This window comes from Enoplosus armatus, chromosome 15 (genome assembly GCF_043641665.1).
Source record: "Enoplosus armatus isolate fEnoArm2 chromosome 15, fEnoArm2.hap1, whole genome shotgun sequence".
NCBI classification, from domain to species: domain Eukaryota; kingdom Metazoa; phylum Chordata; class Actinopteri; order Centrarchiformes; family Enoplosidae; genus Enoplosus; species Enoplosus armatus.
In genome coordinates this window covers 21306559-21328300 of record NC_092194.1, presented here as the reverse complement: position 1 = coordinate 21328300, position 21742 = coordinate 21306559, and the positions used below count along the sequence as shown (strand labels likewise).

Sequence of the window (21742 nt, the reverse complement as noted above, 5' to 3'; positions counted from 1 at the left end):
TTACAGACTGCAAGCTACTTTTGATGCACCTCGGCTTGCGTGGAGAATATGTGCTGGTATGCTTCTGTTATGTTTTTATGCTACTGTGTGATTTATGAAATATTCTGTGTAACATTCCCTGGACTGTGTGAACTTTCATGCTCATTCTCTGAGGTGCGTTTACTGCCTGTGGGATGACTGTTTCTTTCTCTGTATTTGATGTCCTGTGTTCATTCAATATGCTGTTAGTCATTTTCCTTTTGCATCACTTTGCTGCCCTCTGCTGGTGAAAGGATTCATCTTGAAGCCCTTATTAGTGGCTGATGTGTAAAAATCTCACAATGCAAGATAATGATGATATTTAGCATTTATAAGCTGTATATAAACATTTAATAAATGGTTTATAACACACTAAAAAGCAGTTATGTTTATTAATATATTTGTCAATAACTATAACTCATAAATGGAGGCTGGTGTATAAACGGAATGAATGACAATATAGTAAAATACAGATATAATAATATGTCTTCACAGGAGAGCTTATACTTGTTGACAAATACTGTACGTTAATAAACACTTAAAATGTCCTTATATCTGCATACAACTAAATTATAGTGTGCTATAAACCATATATTAAATGTTTAAGCTTGTAATGCTTAATAGTGGGGGTTAAAGTAAAGTTTTCCCTTTTTAGTTTTATGGTAGAATAAGTCATCTTTTGCTTTTTTGTAGTTAAAAAAATGGAAAATTTAATCTCTACTCATTCTCCTCAGCTCTAAGAAGTCCCAAAATGTTTTTTTTTCTGCTACCAAATAATTTGTTTGTAATTGACTTTCAGCCTTATTGTGTTTTAAAGCTGAACTTCAGAGAGCAGATAATTGCTATTATATTCCATATTTTCTAATCGTCAGTCCTGCTAATAACAGTCACAGGGACTGAGTTCTGCTTATGAAGCTGACTAATCGGCTGTATGACAGCGGTGATTAATGATTCATCCTTTTTCAGTGTCTCTGTCTGTGTTTTGACTGTTCAGTCTGTCCAGGAGGTTTGAAAATGTGAATCTTGATAACAATCACTATAATGGAAAAACAACAACAACAAACTGCAGGCAACTATTAAAGAGAAGCTTGATATTTTAAAACAAGAATTTATATTTTGATGAAAATGCATATTCCATATTTAAGATAAACTATTTTGAAAAAGGGCCATTAAACTTTTTTTCAGGTGATTGATTATCAAATAAAGTATGTAAGGTGAAAATGTTGTTTAGCGTTTGTTTTCTTGTTGTTTGTATTTACTTCAGAGGTTAATTCCAAAACATGTTTAAATTGCTCCACAACGTTAACAGGCGACAGAATGAGCGCGGTCACGTTGCGTCGTGACGTCTTGAGCACGTCTATTGTGGGTGCGCTCCGGAACTATTGTTGCGTTCAAATGCTCCCACCAAACTCAAACTTTAGAGGTTCAAGTTCTAAATGTCTCCAATGCCCAATTAAGTATCCAGATCCAAAAACAGTCCCCTCTGTATCTTTGTGTTCAAACGTTTCTGATAAAAACAGAACATTTCCACAGTTTCCAAGTTCAACCAAAGTCTATATATATAACTGATAATAAAAACAATTTTAAGTCCTTCATAATCAACATAATTTCAATGTCACCATTAAAGAAGATGAAGTGAAACCTGAAGGAAATTTTAATACAGTCTATATAGAGGGCTGGAGCCAAGATTTTAGAAATACTGAGGTCATGAATCCAGGTCCCTCCAATGCACCCCACCTCTAAAGGATTTTATTACACAGATTTTCTATATATTGTTTATTTAGTTAATTGTTCGATTATATTTTCTGTCAATTATATTTTACAACGTGAATGTCTAAATGTATCCACACTGCCAGGAAAAAAATCAGATGGAGAAATGCTGAGATGAGTCTTTAATAGGGCTGCATATTGAAGTCTGTAGTATTGAAAATCAAAAAGTGGTCAAGTATAGAAACTTTGGCTTGTTTACTTATTCTTTGATTTGATTAAAGCGTTTAGCTTTCCCCTGCAGTTTGATATAATTTCTTAAATTAAAAAAGGGTTAAAGTGTCAAAGACCTGCCCTTGACTTGTGTTGATTTATTTTGTGTTGGCCTAAAAGTTGTCAGATTATATCTGATCTACACATACTGGAACAAGTACGAGAAAAAAAACAACAACGTCTATATACAAGTCAAGTGTTTCTGTAAATTGTAAACAAATACAAATAGTGGAGGAAGGAATAAACAGTGATTAGGTGTATGTTTTTAACTGTAGGATGTAAACTCCCCTCCAGTTTGCTGCCGCGTCCGGTTAATCGCGGTCGTTCAAAATTGGGCGCTTGCAATCAATTATGAAATTTCCGACAGCACGAGAAGGCAGCAGCGAAGGCGCGCTCCCCGGACTGCTCCGTTGATCTGTCAGTTGCAGGATACTACTCATGTAGCGGGACACTGAACGCATCCGGACTCTGTCGAACAATAACCGACCCGTTCGCTTTATCCGTTATCGTCTTACTGAAAACAACATTTCGTCTTTATTTGATTAATACTTCCCGCCGTCATAAGTTGTTATAGTTTAAAAACAGGTCGGGTTCACTTCCGAGCAGCACTCTGCCATGATGCACGGGTTAGCTAGCTAACGTTAGCCGGAGAGCTAGCGTCCATCATCCACTGTTTTGGGGAAAGTAGCGGAGTCCGTGTTCCTTCTTTCGGCCGTGTGGGGGTCAATAAACCGGTGTAAACATGGAGAAAAGTAACCGTTTCGTAGAACTATTCCACTATCTACAAGACCCCCACCTTGTCGCCCGCTTTCAGCGCATTTGTGGGGTACGCGGGACGTTTTCGAGAACCGTCTGCGCTGGTAGCACCGCCACTACCACCTCCAGCAGCAGCGGCAAGGAAGCGGACCGGGCTCACTCGCACAACAACGGGGCTTGCCACCATCACATCGCCGGGGAAAATGAGAGTGAAAACTTGGCCATCATCGGAGCTGGGGAAGGGGAGAAAGTACAAACGACAGCAGGGGGTGTTCGGAAGAGGATTGCCGATTCTAACGTTGCTAAAAATCACGGGGAGGAAAGTGAAAATCCTCCCCAGAACGGAGCAGCGGTATCTGCAGCGACCGCCGGGGGAGAAACGGTTGGTGTGGGCAGTAACGGCCGCAGCCTCGGCGGGGCCACCGCCGCGGGTCAGGGCGGCCACGGCGGGACCGGGCAGGACTTTTTAGGTGTAACCGAGTCAGAGGAGAGGGAAAGGGAGAAGGGCAGTGGAGTCCCGGGCCCCCCAGGGAGCAGCACGGTGAAACCCCTCCGCAAAAACTCTCTAACGGGCGACGCCGGACACGAGTTCCTGATCGAGAACCGTTTCTTTTACTACCTGTTCACTTTCGGAACCGAGCTGGGCAACGAGTTCTTCTACATCACCTTCTTCCCCTTCGTCATGTGGAACGTGGACGCCTTCGTGAGCAGGAGGCTGATCATGGTGTGGGTCTGGGTCATGTACCTGGGACAGTGCACCAAGGATGTGATGGGGTGGTCCCGGCCCGCTTCCCCACCTGTGGTCAAAGTGGAGATGTTTTACAACTCGGAGTACAGCATGCCGTCCACACACGCCATGTCGGGCACGGCCATCCCCTTCTCCCTGTTCTTCATGACCTACGGCCGGTGGGAGGTACAGTAAATCCTTCTTACGTGCTGTCAAAGTGTCAAAAAAATATATATCTGAAATCTGAATTGCAGCAGGAGAGAAGGAGAAGTTGGCAGGAGCTACTTCCTCCTGATTTCCAAGAAGGAAACTGAGAAAGTTCCTCTTGTGAGGTTTCTCAACATGTTTGCCCGCTGAGAAACACAAGCAATCAAAAGAAAACAGCATCCCTGAGAGCTACACACACACACACACACACACACCTGCTGATGCAACATGAACCAAACATTCAAACCAACAGACCTTTGTCTGATATTTATTACTGAGGTATCACATGGTGTGTAAACTGTGATGTTCATCATTTAGGACTCATTCTGAGAGAAATCTAACAAAGTATGTGCTGCATATGTTGTTAAATTCTGCCACTAAATGGTGTATCACAATATTTGGTAACACTTTATTTCACAGGGCCGTAATTTCCAAGAATGTTTCCTGGAAAGAAATGTATTTATAATGTAATGACGTATAATTTCCCCTGAGATACACAACAATGGAATTTACATCAATACAAAGTCACATCCTCACGTAAATATAAATATACAATTATATCTGTGATAAACCTGTATGGTCTGCAATATCGGCCTGTTGATTGAGGGTGTTTTCCAGACTTGGTGTCCATATTCCCCACAGTGTAAGAAGCGTATCCTACAGAGGTGGACATGTGCACATAGTCGCAGAGCGCAGAATCAACCAAACCCCACTTGGCTTTCACTGCCTTGCTCAAGGCCTCTGAAGTCGGTCTTCTGAAGCAGCGTCATTAACAATTGATGTGCGGTTGCCCCCGTGGATACAGTGACAGAAGCTGTACAGCTGTATGAGCACTTTGTCGACTGCTACAGTGACACAACAGACTAAAAGTCTACAGCCAACTGAGTGAGTCCCATCACGCTGTAATTACACAGCAGAAAAGAACGTTTTTAGATGGATCAACAATGTAGAGATCAACAGAAAATTCAGCAACAACAACCATCAGTTAAGTCATATTTTCAAAAAAGATGGTTGATTAACTGCGAAAGTATGCGACAGATTCATCGATTTATGAAAATATTTTGTCAGCCTCAGTTGTACTTTCAGCTAACTTGTTACCATGCTAACATGCATGTTAAGATCACGTAACATCATAAAATTAGCATGTAATCAGCTCAGTAAGTGATGATTAGCATGCCAACATGTGTGGCTATAAATATAAACAAACCTTCACCACGTCCTCACGATGTCTCTTGATGACGGTTCATGTTCTGTTCATTGTTAAAGTTCATAAAAACGAACTGACGTGGCCCAAATCATTGGATCAACATGCCTGCAGGAATTTAGTTTCAACAAGCCATTCTCTGTTGTTCTTTCCTTCATCTCCTCCTATTCGCTCAGGAGGAACAACACTCCATTGTGTCCACTCTGTTAAAGCCAACAGAAAGTCTGTGTAGTCCACTTCCATTGTCTCACTGTGCATCCACACAGTGAGGAGCATGATCAACAAACTGCAGGAAGTCCATTTGATTTTCATAGAACTGAGAGAACTCAACCAGTACGCGGACGCTCGTCACGCTCCTCAGCAGAGTAAAGCTTTTAGGGCAGATGTCGGCTCTTTGTTGTAGAGCTGAAACAATGAGTCGGTTTATTGATTAGGCCATTGACAGAAAATTAATCAGCCGCTCTTTTCATTTGAGTCTTGCAATAATGACAAACATTTGCTAGTTTCAGCCTCTAAAATATGAGTATTTGCTACTTTTTTCTATTTATCTTTGACTAAATAAATATTTTTCACAATTTTCTGACATTTTATAGACAAAACAATTAATTTGAACGCGTCGTTGTGTATCGATGGCGTACGCAATACTTATTCTAACCATGTTTTGAATATGTTGTACATTCACACTGGTGAAATGACAAAAATTAAATGAACTCCTTGCTGATTTGAGGACTCCTCTGCAACAATTATCTGCAGTTGTAGGCCAGTATTGCGTAAGGAGACAATCACCACTGATTACTACCTGTGCTGCAGTACAATCCCCATAATGTCATATTCTCCAAAACATTGCCTGATGTTCAACAGCCGTTACTTTGGTGTGGGTGGGGAAAAAAAGGCCAGAGTTTTGAAAAGAAAATGCGTGGGGTCCCTGTATTGTGTTGCTTGAATCGCAGTAGGCGAGAGTGGAGGTGAGATTGATTTACGACACTCTGCCTCCCCATCTGTCTGCCAGAGCAGGAGATAAGAGAGCCGACCCCTGAGCTTCGAGTGTGGGACTCTAAGATAAGACTGATTTAGTGTCTGTGACTCCCCTCACGGGCACAACAGGTCCTTCTTTTGAAAACACAACATTTCATAAAAGCTGTCAGATTTGGCAAAGAATCTGTTTATGTCTTGTTAAACGCTTTGACCAGAACAGTCTCTATTCAAGGTCTTAAAATACAAACTGCGGACCTGCTTGTGTGGACCACCAGATAAGACTGTTCTCACATTTATTCTGGGCTCGTATGTCATTCTTTAACTTCGCCCTAACGGGGATATAAAAAGGGATTTGAAAATGTAAATTCAGTGTGTTGATACCTGCAATGAGCGCTGAAAAACTGCACCTCATGTCTGAGTTTTCTCAAGAATTTAATCCTCCTTTAAGCGGCCTGCCTTCACTGCACCTCTGCCTGTAGGCTGTTATTATGCTCCTGTACTGGAGGCACGTGGAAGCACCAATACAGTTTATTGATTAGATAGGTTTTGGTTTATGGTCTTGGTCAACACGTCTGCACATCAGGTCATTGTTTTATCAAATATGTTACTAAACAAACTCACATAAATATGAAGTGTTTTTCTTACATGCAGTTTACACCATGATTTCTTTAGTCTCTCCAACTGGACAAATACTATTTTAGCACATCTACTGTAAAGAATATTAACTTTTCTTTTTCAGTTTCTCCCCAATCACACAGCCAACAGATTCCCCTGAATATAGACTGATTTTATTGTCCTGTAAACCAACTTTGGGCTTCATGCCGTTGCGTTGTCTCATCTGACTCTGCTCTGAATAATAGCACTCTCACTATCCAGATTTATATGCTTCTCAATGCCAGAGGACAGATGCACTGAATGAGCCCGACAGCAGCCACGTTACATGAACAGGATGGGAAGGTGTGTTTGGCAGTGCACACCAGATAATAATAATAATAATAATGACTTGTTTAGGACTCAAAACAAAGTTTAGGACTTGGAACTATCCTCGTGGGCAAGAACAGAATTTAAAGTTCCAGGTCATGTAACAAAAAATAAAACTCAACTGATGTCAGGATTGAAACTATTCCGACAGTCTGTTTGTTTCATCATGTTTGCTTAACGGTTTGTTCTTGCATAATATAGAAATGGCACGTGGCTAACAATAAGCTAGTTGCTCAGCGTCTCCATGTCTTTCCATGCTGACAGTTGATTTCCTCATTACACATCAGGGGTGGTGGCTTAACTTGGCGTTTCCCTGTAATTCTTGGGCGTGGTGTACCAAGCAATGTCACAATTCTGTTGCACAGGGGTCTAGATTACTGGATTAATTATTGGATATTCCCTGACAGGAACTAGGATCAGTTGATTGTGTAATAAAGTAACAATACACACAATTTATTAACTCAAAATTTAGTTTCAGGAATTGTGAAGGTGCCACATTCCGTTCAAAATGTCCGAATGAACTTGAGAGACAACTCTTCGTTCTTCTGACCAGAGGAGGATGTCGGAGGGTTTGTCCCCTGCTGCTTGCCGTAGCCGCTCTGCGAGCTTTCCTGCTGATTCGCTGCCTCGGCCGACTTGACTGAGCAAAGCAGGAGTGTTTAGATTTGGATGGGTCACAGTCAGACGGTCCTCCTCCCATCCCACCGCCCTCCTCCAGCTCAGACAGTAACTTGAGCCAGATGTCTCTGTGGAAGATACTGGTAAGAGTGAAATAAGGGAGGGGACGAGGGACAGAGAGAGGAAAGTAGGAGAGAGAAGGCAAAAGGGAGGAAGGAAGTAGAGAAAAGATTACACTAGAAAGTAGATGAGAGGAGATTAGAGGGCAAGAGATGGAGAAGACATAAAGGAGAGAAGTGGTTAGGATGAAGGAGAAGAGGGGATTAATACAGGAAAGTGATGGAGAGGAAGACTGAAATAGACTAAAGGGTGAAGAGGAGAGGATGAGAGAGTGTTCCTCAGGAGCTGAGGAAAAGAGTGATGGATTAGACCGGGGTCTAGAGTTATCGGACCAGGGGCAACGCTGCATGCTTTTAGCACATTGTTTGATGTAAATCCTCATTACGTTGTCCAGTGGAGCCAGAACAGAAAACATTATGGTAAACAGGCTTTGTGCGAGACTTCCTCCCTTGAGCGGGAACATTAGGTGGGAACAGTGCAGCTTTTCCTGCAAGCGTGAATGAGTTTAACATTATAGCATTTCCTAACTCCAACCCTCCGAGTTTTACATTGTGTTCTCATTCAAACTGCAGATTAACATCAACCTAAAACATCTTCTGTTGCATTCAAAAGAAGGAAAGAAGTGTTTGTTTTTCTTTGAGAGTTGCAGAAGTTCTTTCTCTCCATCCATAAAGTGCTGGATTCACTACACAAAAAAAAAAAATAAAAATTGTTGACATTTAGAGCTGCAAATGTGTGAAGTTGTTGTTTCTAGTTCCCCAATTAAATACATCCTAACAGCGATTATAAGTAAGTCAGGTGTGAGAGTACCCACAAACACAAAGTCAAACACAGCACACCCTGACAGCAGTGTGGTTTGTGTGTACATGTACATGTATGTACAGTATATGTCACGTGAGGGAGCACAGAGCAAACCCTCCACTGAGGCTAACAGTCAATAAGCAGTGTGCAGAGAACCACAAGCCACACAAGAAAAAACACCATGTCCATAAAACCTTGCATGAGGCGACCGCCGCAGCACCGCCGCGGTCACCGGCGAGAGGCCAGAGCGAGCGAGCAAACACGGCCGTGGGACCCGGGGACACATGCTCTGTTTGCACACGGACAGAGGACGCCGTTTGGACACCATCCCCGCAGATGGTTTCCTCGGTCCCCCCTCCCTTCTCTCCCCTCTGACTTGATGCTGGTTTTGGTCTGAGTGTGTCTGGCGGCTGCGTCTGACCCGGCTTCACAGCTAATCCACACACATAAAGACGCCTGTTTCACAACCAAAACCTCCCTCTGCTCTGACCTAATTTCTGAAAGAGTTCTCAGTTTATAACCGACACTTTCAAGTGAAGCCTGGTGGAGAGTCTCACAGGGGTCTGTCTGACTGTCCTGAGCTGCAGCCACACAGATTTGATGCAGCAGCGTGTGTTTTGTCCTTGAGAGAGATGCTGCTGCCTGCTGACTAAATGGCTAAAATGTAAATACTATTACACAATTTCTGTAAGTCTCATATGCCAATCGCTGCTAGAAATCAGTTTAGGGAGTTGATTTAAAATGGGGGGAAAAAACAGGACAGGAGTCTGCAGCCGCCCGAGCTGCTCTGAGCTAAATGCTAACATCATTGTCACTGTGTGAGCATGTTTGAGCATGCTAACATGTTCACAATGACAACGTTAACATGTTGATGTTCAGCAGGTATAATATTTTCCATGTGGAATATTGTCTTTGTCTGCATACTGAAGGAAAACCTCAGCAAAAGATAAATGTACCAAACTCCAGCACAAGTTTTGATAACTTCAGTAAAATATGTAAATGAAGCACACTGATTTTTATTTACTTTTCCATCGAGCTCTAGCTGTGAAATCAGCACATGCCTTTGGATAAATGCAGCTAAATGTTAACTGTGGTTAGTTTGTCTACTTCACCCACTACTTTGAGATAAGCAGCCATTATCTGGAACAAAGGTTATCTCTGTGTTACAGAAATACAGCTGTCCAGTAAAACAGTAAGAGGCTGAAGTTCATCTTTCTGTCTTGTTATTCATCAGGTTTATGCAGGTTGTGAAATGGGCCCCTATACGTCATTGTTACGACCACCTCTCAGTCCGCTGCGTGTTTTAATACAGTCACCTGCAGGGAGAAGTCTAACATTGTGGCAGCAACATTACAACAAGTAGATAACATGTCAAAGAGCACAAAAAAAGGCTCACACACTTGACATGACGAGCACAGCAGGGTTCATGAAGTGCAAATGGAAAGGTTTAAAGGGATCCGTATCTTTAATAGGATGCCTGCAGTGTAGCCGAGACATTCGTGTCTTTGTGTCCTGCACAGCTCATAAGATCCTTGAGAAAGGTACATTTCGTTTATGAATCACTGACAAAAAGATTTAATGGAGACGACGTTGAGATGATGCCACAGGCTGGACAATGATACGCAATATACAAGACAATATTAGAGTTTATAAGTTGTCTTGAAAATTTAATTTGTATTAAAATTCTATTTAGTAAACAGCTAAATATTGAGATAATGCTTTGATGAATGTTGCATTATTAAACCTCTAGTTGCATTATAGATATGTAATGCTCCCTCAGAGATAAACGCGATGAACAGCTGTTAGTAGTGTCACAAGCAAACTCACTGGAAATCGCTGTGAAGTTCGGCTGCACCGTAAAACGCTGCATGATCTCTGTTTAATTAGCAGACAGCTCCGACGTGTCATTGACGGCTGGAGGTGTGGGAGTCGCAGGGGCGGTGTGGGGGATTTGTCATGTAACTCTGGTGCGTGAGAGGTAATCTGAGCTATCTCAACAACAGTGAAGACACACAATGAAGAGAACAAAAGGCTGTTAGCAGTGTGTGCAGACCTCAGCAGCTCATCTGTCGTCTGTCCCTCATGGTGTCTGTTCTCTTTCTTTCGGTCTGGCTGCATGTTCACTCCTGCTGCTCATATCCAACTTTTTTTAAAAGCTGGAACCATGACTTCATAGATCAGTCAATTGACCGCAAGTTATAATTGATTAATGTGATTTCTCATGCTGAAATGCCAAACGTACCTTTCTTTTCTTTGGGTTTTTGGCCGGTAGTCGGAAAAACATGACATTTGAAGACGTCGTCTCGTGATAAGGGAATTGTGATTTTTTTTTTCTCACTATTTTCTGGCATTTTATCGACCAAATGATTGAGTTTTCTTTTCTGTGTTCATCATGCTGACGTTCAGATGAGCTGTTGAATGATATTAAATGCACTTACAAACCCAAGTTGAGTGTTCAGTTACGCATCACGTGTAGGTCTCTGGATCTGATTTTAAGCAATATATTCATGTGACCCAAAGCTGGAGAACTGTGACTCAGCGCAGCTGTTTACGCTTTACGCTTAAGAAAACAAATAATCTGAGTCTCATGCAGGAAAAAGAATCTGACTTTGAACACACGCTGCAGTGTTCATCCAGCCTTTCTTCTTCAGGCCATCTGATAAGGAAACGGCAGAATTGCTGAAATATTTATGAGGTCCTTTGAGTCCAGTACACATTAGCAGATTATTATACCCTCTACATCACTGCAACATTTTATCGAGGCTTGTTACAATCTGTACATTGAGCAAAGTGTAGCTGAACGTCAACTCCAGCACACACAATCACTTTACTATCATTTTAATCAGCAGGTCAGAACTATAAACGTGCAGAGACAGATATAGTTGTGTGTTGCATGTGAAGCACAGAGTCACTCAGTGCATATCAAAGGCAAAATCCAAAGGGAGAGCAGGCTTTATATGCATTTAAATGAACACAGCTTCAGTGTTTAAACATAAAGATGCTCTGCAGAGTTTTCTTGTACTTTCAGTGTCCAAACTCATTGTGGGAATCATTGAGGTGTGTTGAATGCGTTTCCTTCCCCATAAAACATTTGCAAAGCTGATTTTTCTTAAAACTTTGCGTTGTTTCATCCGGGCGTTATTGTCACTATCATGTGAAAAACATTTGCCAGTTTCAACTTTTCAGATTTATTTGCGTCTGTTTATTGTTTGAAATTACCAGGTATTAATTCAATACCTTTGGATTTTTTGGCTGATGGTCAAACAAAATACGTTTTAACACTTAATGCTCCAGCAAATGTGTATTTTGCAAAAGTATTGGTTCATCAAAAAGGACTGTTGACATGTTCATCCATATTGTATTACCTCTATTATCTCTTCATCAGAGGTTTGTTGTAATTTTGCTTATTAACGAGTTTAATCTCCAAACACATTGCAGGTGTGTGAAGTTGTGTTGAAAATGGTCTCCTTTCTCCTCCACAGTACCCGTTCACACTGGGCGTCAGCTTGGCTCTCTGCTGGTGTCTGCTGGTCTGTGTTAGCCGAATCTACATGGGAATGCACTCGGTCCTGGTAAGTCCACACACACACACACACACACACACACACACACACACACAGATGGTGTCGGCCTTGCCACCTGCAGTGCTAGTTTGTCGTCATTCTGTCCGTTTGAAAATGATAGCTGACACGTGGGAAACAGTATCCGGCTGCTGGCGTCGGGTTCTGGTGTCAGCAACACAATCACCTGTGTAACTGTAGAATCACAACACACACAACAACGACACACATTCACAACACGAGTCGTTCTGACAGTTAGGAAAACTATAAAAACTATAAAAACTATAAAAACTATAAAAACTTTTCTGTGGCCTCAGACCAGGCTGGTCACTTTGTCAAAAAGTTTGAACAAATCCAAAATAACATGTAATTCTTTTGATTTGCGTGAGTCTGAGATGCTGTGAGCTGTGAGGGTCACATCAGCATATGTGGTCAGGGAGTGTCGTAGCCTCCCGTGTGGTGTCATACAGCCGCACTGTGTCTTGAGTAGGTGGTCAGATGTGGTCGCACAGTCGTCGTCGCTCCCCTTGTTTTGGTGCCTCTGCTGCTTCACCTTGGTGGCAAGCTAGCAGGCGAGTCCCCAGACGCTATCTTAGTGTATTGATCGGTCAATAGGCCAAACTGATGTTCCAGTCATTGCACATGTTATGATAGTTGAGCACTGAAGTTCACTTTTGACGTTGAGATCAGTACACGTGTCCAGATTATCTCAAGCCGTCAGAGCTTTCAGACGCGTCTCGCAGTCTCACAGCGATTTGAGCTTCGTCAGCTGATGAAGACAGTAAAATACGGTTAAAAGCTCCAAAACACTCAAGTGGATCTTGAGTTAGATTATTGTGTTATCCATTGTGAGCAATAATCTTTAAAAGAGCAATTTGGCTTAATACATGATTATTTATTGTTTTGTAAAATAAGTTGTTAATCACATAAAAATATTCTAAGTTGACTTTAAAGATCCCCTCCAGGCATGTTAATGACATATAAAAACTACTCTGCTTTGAACAATAATTTGTGTCTGATATGGATTTTCCACAAAAAACGGTTGAATTACTTAAATTATTAAATAAAAAATTCTTAGATCTTCCAGAATCTGCAAATATTTTTCAATTCAAAAGTTTGCCTGCAGGAGACAACATGTCTCTGGAGATGTGAGCGCAAAGAAACTTTCCTCCCTCGGCAGATGAAAGTGTCTCTGCACAATGAAGCTCAAACATCCAAGTGAAGTAACAAGAAGCTAAACACATTTTTAAAATGTCCTCAGCTCTCAGTCTTTGTTGTGTTACTTGTGTGGTGCGATCATCAGGCAGAGTGTGAAACAGGAAACCTCTCCACCCATTGATTTTAAGCAGGAGTTGGAATCTGAACTGAAGCCTCCAAACAATAGTTTTCCTGCGTTTTACCAACATCTGCCAGGTGTCTGCTGCTCAGTTATTATCTGAGGAATGTGGCTGAGATGATGAGCCTCTGTACACCGCGGTGTTTCTGTAACAAATAACTGCGTAGTTTCATTTAGTTTTCTGAGTGCATTTTCATTCTGGACATTTTAATCTGCACACAGAACAAAGTCCACTCAGGCTGAAACCTTCCCAATGATTTGTTTAATGTACAAATATGATGAAGGAACCAAATGGTACTACTAATAATAATACAACTACTTTCTTTTTAGATGTTATGCTGTTTTCCAGGGGCCACCGTGTATAAACAGTCCACTTTTTAGCATTTTAGACCTCCATCTTCTACCCGTTCTACCTGCACCACAACATGCTGGGGCCTGTATCCGTCTACGCTCAGTGCAGATATACGTGGTTGAGACAATAAAGGGCAACATCTCACAATTCTTTCTGTAAAACTGTTGAGGCTTATTAACGCCTGCAAAGACTTGCTCCTGCACCTTTTCACTTGCCGCTCTCACGGTAGCAGATTGTTTTGCTGACAGCAGGGCTTTGGCTCGGTGAGATCACCGCTGTACAAAACAGGTCATGGAAAACATAATCTAACACCACGGGGTGGGTGTGTTTACCTCTGGTGCCCTACAGCATTTCTCAAAGTCACCCACGGGTTGTGAGAGACTCTGAATGGGTGACGAAAAGCAATAGATAAAGCAAACACTTCTGGAGCTTTCATCCGCACCTCACAGTCTTGGTGAGATGTACTTGGACCTTGAGTTATGATTGTTTTGTCATACTGGTACTTTGGTGATATATAAATTAATATATGTATTGATATTGATATTGGGATATAAAATTAGAGCATTTAATCTGCATTATCCACTGGTACTTTTATATCCATTAAAACTTTTTTTAGGTGTAATAAAATATATTATCATTGTCATAGCCAGAGTAAACCATATAAGAAACAAGTCTGTGGAAGAAACCGTGTGTTTGTCTCTGTTAGTGCCATGTCACTGATGGGATTGGCTCAGAAATGTATATTCTTTTTATAAATTAATAATTATAAATTATAAATTGTAAACATCATGCTCTCCGTAAATGACAAGTAAATAACTAAATATTGGATTGATATAGTACTAATCCTCCACAGACCCCATGCAGTTCCTCCTCAGACCCCTGGATGGTGATGGACCTGGTTTAAAGACCCTGAATTCAGATTATTTGGGCTCTCAAGTTATTTTTGGGATCTAAGTCTTCTGCTAAATAATTTTTACCACAGATGTGTGTGTGGGTTCTTCTGTCCACGCGCTGGTCACATTAACCCTCGTATGGGGTAATTTCATTCACTGGTAAATGATGTCAGTCCCGGTGCATTGTTGGGGTTGGGCTGTCTGTCTGTCGCCGTGGCAACAGTCTCCGTGGGCACGGCTGTGATGGAATGGCGGTGAGGGAGCAGCAGACGTTACGGTACGCTGGCCGTCTTCCCAGACAAACTTTAGAAGGTTAATTCCACATCAGAGACTTTCTTTAAGGGCTTTTTGCGGCTGCCCACAGGCGGTGTCGTGGTGAAGACCTCCACCCCAGGAACCACATGAACATCTGCCGGCTCATGTATATATATCTCCCCAGAACTCCATCTGTGACCATCTCATCAGAAAAAAAACTATTCCTGTGTTTTCCTCAGATAAACGAGGCCTGACCTAGAAAAAGTATGTGAGATGATTAATTCACTCGGTAGCTAATTCGATTTACAATTCACAGTGAGAAAATTACAGGAGGCAGGCCTGAGTCATCCTGGAGAACTGAGCAACAACTTGAGGCACGCCTGATTTGTTCTGGCATTGAACCAGATTCAAGTGCATCCCAGCACAGCACCACAAGTGTCTGCAAAACTCAGACAAACAGAGGGAGTTCGTCACTGGAGACAGCACTTAAATCCTCATCATTTCAGTAAATAACATTCCCAGAGTGATATTACTTTTACATAACAGGGGTCTGTAATAGTTCTTCACTGCAGTTTACCTTGATATAAAAGGAAGACACACCAAAGATGGCTTCCTTTGTTCCACGTTGACACCACGGCATGTGTTGTAGACTGCAAATGTGATGTAGAGATTTCAGGCAGCAGTGAATCCCTGTTTGTAACACAGGCTTTCTGTCAAAAATGTGTTGTCCCAAAGCATTTACAAAGCTCTTCGGAGTGCGAAGTTTTGGAAAGTATTTATCAGCTCTACAAAGTGCAACACCTACTATGTGATAAAAGTACAGCTTGTGCTCCAGAGGATGTGGCACTGTTCAATCTCTAAAAATATAACACTGCATTGTTTGTCTGTTTACTAACAGCAACCATTTAACCACCTGTTTCCCTCCTACAAAGTACTTTTACTACTTCTTCCTGTCACAGTCTGTACAGCACATGTCCCTCTCTTCTTCCTCTCACCCGGCCCTTTCCTTCTCCCGTCTCCACCTCACCCAAAGCATGAATGTGACCACTCGTGGTGCTGTCAGGCATCACCCGTCTGTCACCCACAGACTCCTGCTGCTCTTCTTCATGGTCATTTTTCCTCGCGCTAGATCTCTAGAGGATGTAAATAATGCCTGTAACCATAGCAACCTTTACCTTTCAGCCCAGGCCTGCGTTTTCAGTGTACTTTCCACCAGTAACTAGTGATTAGTTTATCTGTAAGATCTTAATAACCCCTTAAACTCTGATCTTCCCTAAAACTTCCCCTTTAGTAAACTCAAAGAAACCACAGTTTTCCACACTGCATCACAGTGTCACATACACATACAATCTGTGTCAGCGCTTCAATTAAACCATGTCATCCTTGTAATGGTTTAAATAATTCAAACCAAAGAGGCTATTTATTATGCCAGCATCATTACAACAACTGGGGAAAAATGTAGGAAATCCCTGTGATTCAGACATATTTGGGATCTTTGGAAAATTTGGGAACTCTGCCGGACTTTAAAGCAGTGGGCTAGAAGAGTCCGTTTTAGGCTTTTTAGCAGGGTCACGTATTAGCCAGGCATGCCGTATACTGTTATTTTCAGAATGTGTGTGTAATGGGACACTCAGAAATGGGGAAAAAAAGCTTGTTTTCAACATATGGCAAATATCCATATATGAGTGGATAGAGGAGAGGCCCAGTGTAACATGAATATAATAACCGAGTTACTTTACTAATGTCAAAGAAATATTGATAGTGCAGGATTTTGACTTTGCTATTGTTGTTCTTTGTTCCCATAATTCTTTGGGAGATGTAAACAGAATAACAACAGTAGCAGTATAATGTCGCCATGTGAGTGTTCAGTGAGTTGCGCTGTGGGCGACAACTTGAACCTCTTTATTTTTTTGCTTATTTTTTTACATTTTAGCACATTGGCACCATTAAATGTATGCTGAATTAGCTATTAGCAGTTTCTGTTTGCATTGCGTCCATGGATGTACTGACAACTATCTCTGATACTTTGATACTGAAGAAAACTTAAAAACATGAGGATTCTCAGGCAAGTTCTGGACAGAGATAAAAAAGACACTGCTTTTAAGTGGAATTGTTGAAGTCTATCTGAGATAATGAAAGCCTTGGAAAGTGTAAGTCACACTGAGTCATAAAGATTTGTGTGTCATGTCTGTGGAGATTCTTCTTGGAGTCGCAGTCAGTCAAATCTGAGCACACAGACAGCAGCTTCATGTTTTCTTTAACCAGCTCACAAACTGGATTTGTTTGAACAGTGATCTCAGAAACACAACATTTGGGTGGAGACCTCAGAGCTGAAGTTGTATGAGATGGATCAGTCTGTAGGTCAACATGTACAGAGCTCCACCTGATAACACAGTCTGATGTCTGTCCTGACTTCCACAGTCGGGCCACGCAGGGACTGTTTTGTTTCAGGGAGTGGAGCTTGAACACTTTGGTGAGCCATTAGCGGTCTGCTCTGCCAGGCCGGCCCGGGCACTTAATGTGTTCTGGAAATCATCACGCCCAATGAAACTACTTCCTCCTCCTTTGTTCTGCAGGAAGAGCTCGGAGACAAAAAGCTGTTCGGCTACTGATGGATGCTGTTGACATCTGCAAACCTTTAACCAGGCTGCTCACTGAGCACTTTCACTCAGTTCTGGCTTAATTTATGCTCAGTTTAAGTCTAAACGAGAAGTAGAATTTAACCCTCAGTTCTTGTGTGTTTGTTTTGTGAGCGCTGCATCAGCAGACACAGGATCACCTTCAAACCGCTCGACACATTTCCTCTTAAAGGTCGAGTTTCTTGTTTTCCAGCTCAAGGGTCGAGGGTTGTGTTCAGAGAGAGAGCAAAGCACATTTTCATGATCTGTTATTCCAGCACATTTGGCCGCTGGTTTATGCTGCCTGTGTTTATTCGCCCCAAACAGCCAAAGCACCCACTTTACAGTGCTGTAAGCTAGCTAGCAACGCACACACCAACTGTGTCTGTGGGAGTATGCCTGTGTGTTTCTATTCAGTTCAGCCTCTGACTTATCTCAAAACCAGAGATCCAGTTCTTTCTGTAATTTCCCTCCACACTGTCTCCTTTTTCCTCTAGTCTCTGTGCGTTCATGAAGCAGATTCATGAAGCCCTGAGAGGAGTGAAAAACTTTCATGCAAGTAGAAACATTTTGAAGTGATTTTGAAGCGTCTTCGCGTCTTTCCATTGACTTTGTGTGCAGTCGCACACTGGACACTAGTTTCAGGTTCTCAAATGTCGAGACTTGATCATAAGCAACTTTTCTTTTGACAAAGCTAGCAGTGTAAAGACACCGACATTTGTCACTATTTTTCACTTTTATTGGCCAGATGATTAATCAAGAAAACAATGGACACATAACTCAACAATGGAAGTAATCATTAGTTGAATACAGTTGATTTGACTTGACTACATGTTTACATCTTGAGGGAATTGAGACTGTTGTCCTTCACTTGATGTCCATACGTCCACAACTGGTGCACAAATTGAACTTGGATGCTAATAGGAGGATCCATTAAGTCATTCAGGACTCCAGATGAACTACAGGCAGGAGTCACATTGGGTCAGGCTCTACATACGGGGTTATTAGTCGTTCTGTTTCCACCGATGTTATATGCACTCTTCGATCTTCATTGTAAGGCACTTAAGATAAAAGCATCTTCCAAACAACATGTATTGTTGTTCCCTCAGGGCACCGTGCCACCCGCTCGTCCAAATTCTGGACATTTTTAGCTCAGCAGCTCATTGTTTCAGAGCTCCCTCTGGTTGTGTCAGTGGAGGAGAAAATTACAGACAGCAGAAAGCTTTCACTTTCTCTCTGTGTCATTAAGAGCCAGAGGGCTGATAAAAGTTTGCAGCGGCAGCAGTAACGTGATAAATCACAGCAACCTTCTGAGAGGTTCCCCGTTGGTTATCTGGCTGCTGATGGTCGCACAGTAAAATGTGTCCTTGGTGGACCATGTGCTGTCGGTCCGTCTGCTGGCACACGAGTTCCTGCTGAGCGGCTTTCCAGTATGTGACGCAAACTCTGTGGTTCTGGCTCTCGTAGTTCAGCACGGGTTAATGACTGACCGTGAGATCAGGGCTTGTATGTACCACAATATGTATTTAAGCAGCCAAATAGATATTTAAACTGTAACAGGACCTTGGTTTCCTTCCAGGGAGGCCGTCCAAGTGGGCTAACCTGCCAGGCGCAGCTGCAGTGTTCTAAGGTTTGGCTGCTGGACGGTGGCTGGTGTAAATTTACAATAACCCTCATTGATTTCTGTACCAGGGAAAGTGGAGGCTGATTAGACACCTGCTGTCAGACTCAAAGTAAATACTTTAGACACCTAAATCAGCCCTCCAAGTGTTGATTTACACTCTCACTCTGCAGCACACATACACACTTTTGAAAAGATCTACATACACAAACGGCCAAGAAATCAGGTTTGCCCAGCAGAAATTCTACACATCATTGAACCTGATGAAGGAAAACAAGTTTCTCGTTTGTATAATATTAATGTAGGTAAATACAACGATAATAATAAGACACACAGACTTTTCTCCTCCGATACCAAAAATCTAGTTTCTGTGTGGGCTGATCAGGATCATTCTTCTATGTGTGTACATGAGGCTATAACTAACGGTTAAACATAAAATATAGATATTTAATCTTCATCCATGCTGTGTTTCAGAACTACATCCTGGCAGAAAGTGCAGGAACTGTCGAAATCTAGTTTTGGAAGGACTGTAAGGAGTCCATCTTCAGCAGCATTATCTGACTGTGATGGTTGTGATGGCCTTCCTCTGCCTTTACATGAAAATGCATATATTGTGAAGCACATGCAGGAAGTTGCACACTAATAGTTTTATGCATCAGAATTAGCTCAGTAGCGAATGAACGGAGCAGAACAGAAACTGTAACCCGGCCTACGCTGCTAAATAAGGTCGGTATCTGGGCTTGTCACCCACTACCCAGCTGCTCAGTTACAGGACGAAATATCACCTCTTTAGGGTTGCAGCTAATTCTTGTTTTCATTATCAATTATTATGCCAATTCGTTTTTTCAATAAATACATTTTTTATCTATAAAAATGGTGAGAAATGTTGATCACACCCATCTAAAGTCCAACGACTTGTTTTGTGCGACCAACAGTCCAAAACCCAGAAGATAAGATGAAGATAATAATGAACTGAAATGATTGTAAATGTTCTGAAGAAAGTGTTGAAAATAAACTTCTCTGATTTTAGTTTTCACAGTTGATAATTGTAGGAAGTTAGTGTGAAAATAGCAGCACTGAAACCTTTCATTTCTCAAAGTGATGCAGATGCTGACCAGATGCAAGAAGTGCAACACAACAGTTTTATTCTGTGAATCATCAACTCAGAAGTAGTTTTGAATTGTTCAGCATCTTCACACAGTAAATGCTGGAGCGGGAAGCCGACTGTCAGTTTGCTGCTCGGGTGAATAAATAAACGACCGTGATGACCTTTGTGTTTGAGTCCAGGGTTCACTGCCATGTTGAGCTCGCTGATTTCCTGTTTCCTGTCAACACTCAACTTCAACTTCCTTCATCCATCAGCGGAAAAGGCCCCAATAGATATCCACTTAAAGAGGGTGTTTTGTTATTCAAATGAAATTTGACCACATTAACGTGTTTCAACTGTATTTGAACTCAGTTAAGTTAAACAACAATATCAGCTGATGCGGCTTTAGACTTGTACGAGCCTGCTGAGTGTGCACACTGGATTAGAGGGGGTCAGAGGTCGGACGGGTTCTCTGGGAAAAACAGTCATAAAATAATAACGACAGATGATTGTGAGAGATGAAGTCAAACTGCGAAAAGTAAAAATCACTTCACTTTTACTCACAAACTTCAGCAGGGGTAAGTGTAATACTTGACTCTGATTGGCTGCTCCTGCTCACAGCGTTCATGTGATTAGTCTTATTGCTACGCCTCGCTGTCCAAATAACAAATACATTCATTTCCACAAATGTGACTGCTCGCCTACAGCGTCATGTATTCTGCCCCCAAACAGGATTCAGCCGTCAGATAAATAGTGTAACAGTAACCCTCTGTTTGTTTCCGTCCAGGACGTCATGGTCGGCGTCCTGTACAGCGTCCTGATCCTGCTCTTCTTCCTGCCGGCGTTGGACCTGATCGACAGCTTCAACCTGACCTGCCGCTTCGCCCCGCTCATCATCATCTCCTTCCACCTGGGCCTGGGCCTCTTCTCCTTCACGCTGGACACCTGGAGCACCTCGCGGGGCGACACAGCTCAGATCCTGGGCACGGGTGCTGGCGTGGCCCTGGCCTCCCACGTCAACCACTACCTGGGTCTGATGCCCGACCCGACACCGGACCAGCTTCCCTTCGCCGTGCCCGCCCTCAGCGTCGGCCTGGTGGGCGTGGCCGCGCTGCGACTCTTCCTGGGCGTGCTGGTGCTGATGGCCACGCGGGCCCTGATGAAGGCCATCACCATCCCGCTGGTGTGCCGGGTGTTCGGGGTGCCCAGCACAGACGTGAGGAAGGCCAGGCAGCACATGGAGGTGGAGCTGCCCTACCGCTACATCGTTTACGGCGCCGTGGGCTTCAACGTGCTCTTCCTGGTCCCGCTGCTCTTCAGCTACATGCACTTCTCCTGATTGGATGTCAGCGACTCTCCAACTGTTCACCTAATGCTGTTATCAGATCAGATTTCCCATGTAGTCTGAGTTGGGACTAAGGTGAATTAAAGCATAAACGCTGACATGTTATCAGTTTTCCAGTTTCCCCCATCGTTGCCTCAGGTTGGGTTCAGGAAGGATGAACCGGCAGCTTCTAACAGCTTTCCTGACTGCGTCCTGAAGGTCGGGAAACCTGCTAAATTTGGCCTCTACTGTTATGAGTTCTACCTGTGGCGAGTGAAGTCTCTGCTCTTGATCCTGGGATCCAGTGTC

At 42.6% G+C, this 21742-nt stretch overlaps 1 protein-coding gene across 1 annotated transcript; it reads left to right on the top strand.

Annotated features, from left to right (window-relative positions):
- The first annotated feature begins 2740 nt into the window (after positions 1 to 2740).
- On the top strand, positions 2741 to 21510 carry sgpp1b (sphingosine-1-phosphate phosphatase 1b). Its single transcript, XM_070920962.1, has 3 exons — positions 2741 to 3667; positions 11870 to 11959; positions 20897 to 21510. Exons 1-3 carry the CDS (start codon positions 2741 to 2743, stop codon positions 21446 to 21448), a joined length of 1569 nt encoding a protein of 522 aa, XP_070777063.1. The 3' UTR covers positions 21449 to 21510.
- Positions 21511 to 21742: the final 232 nt, after the last annotated feature.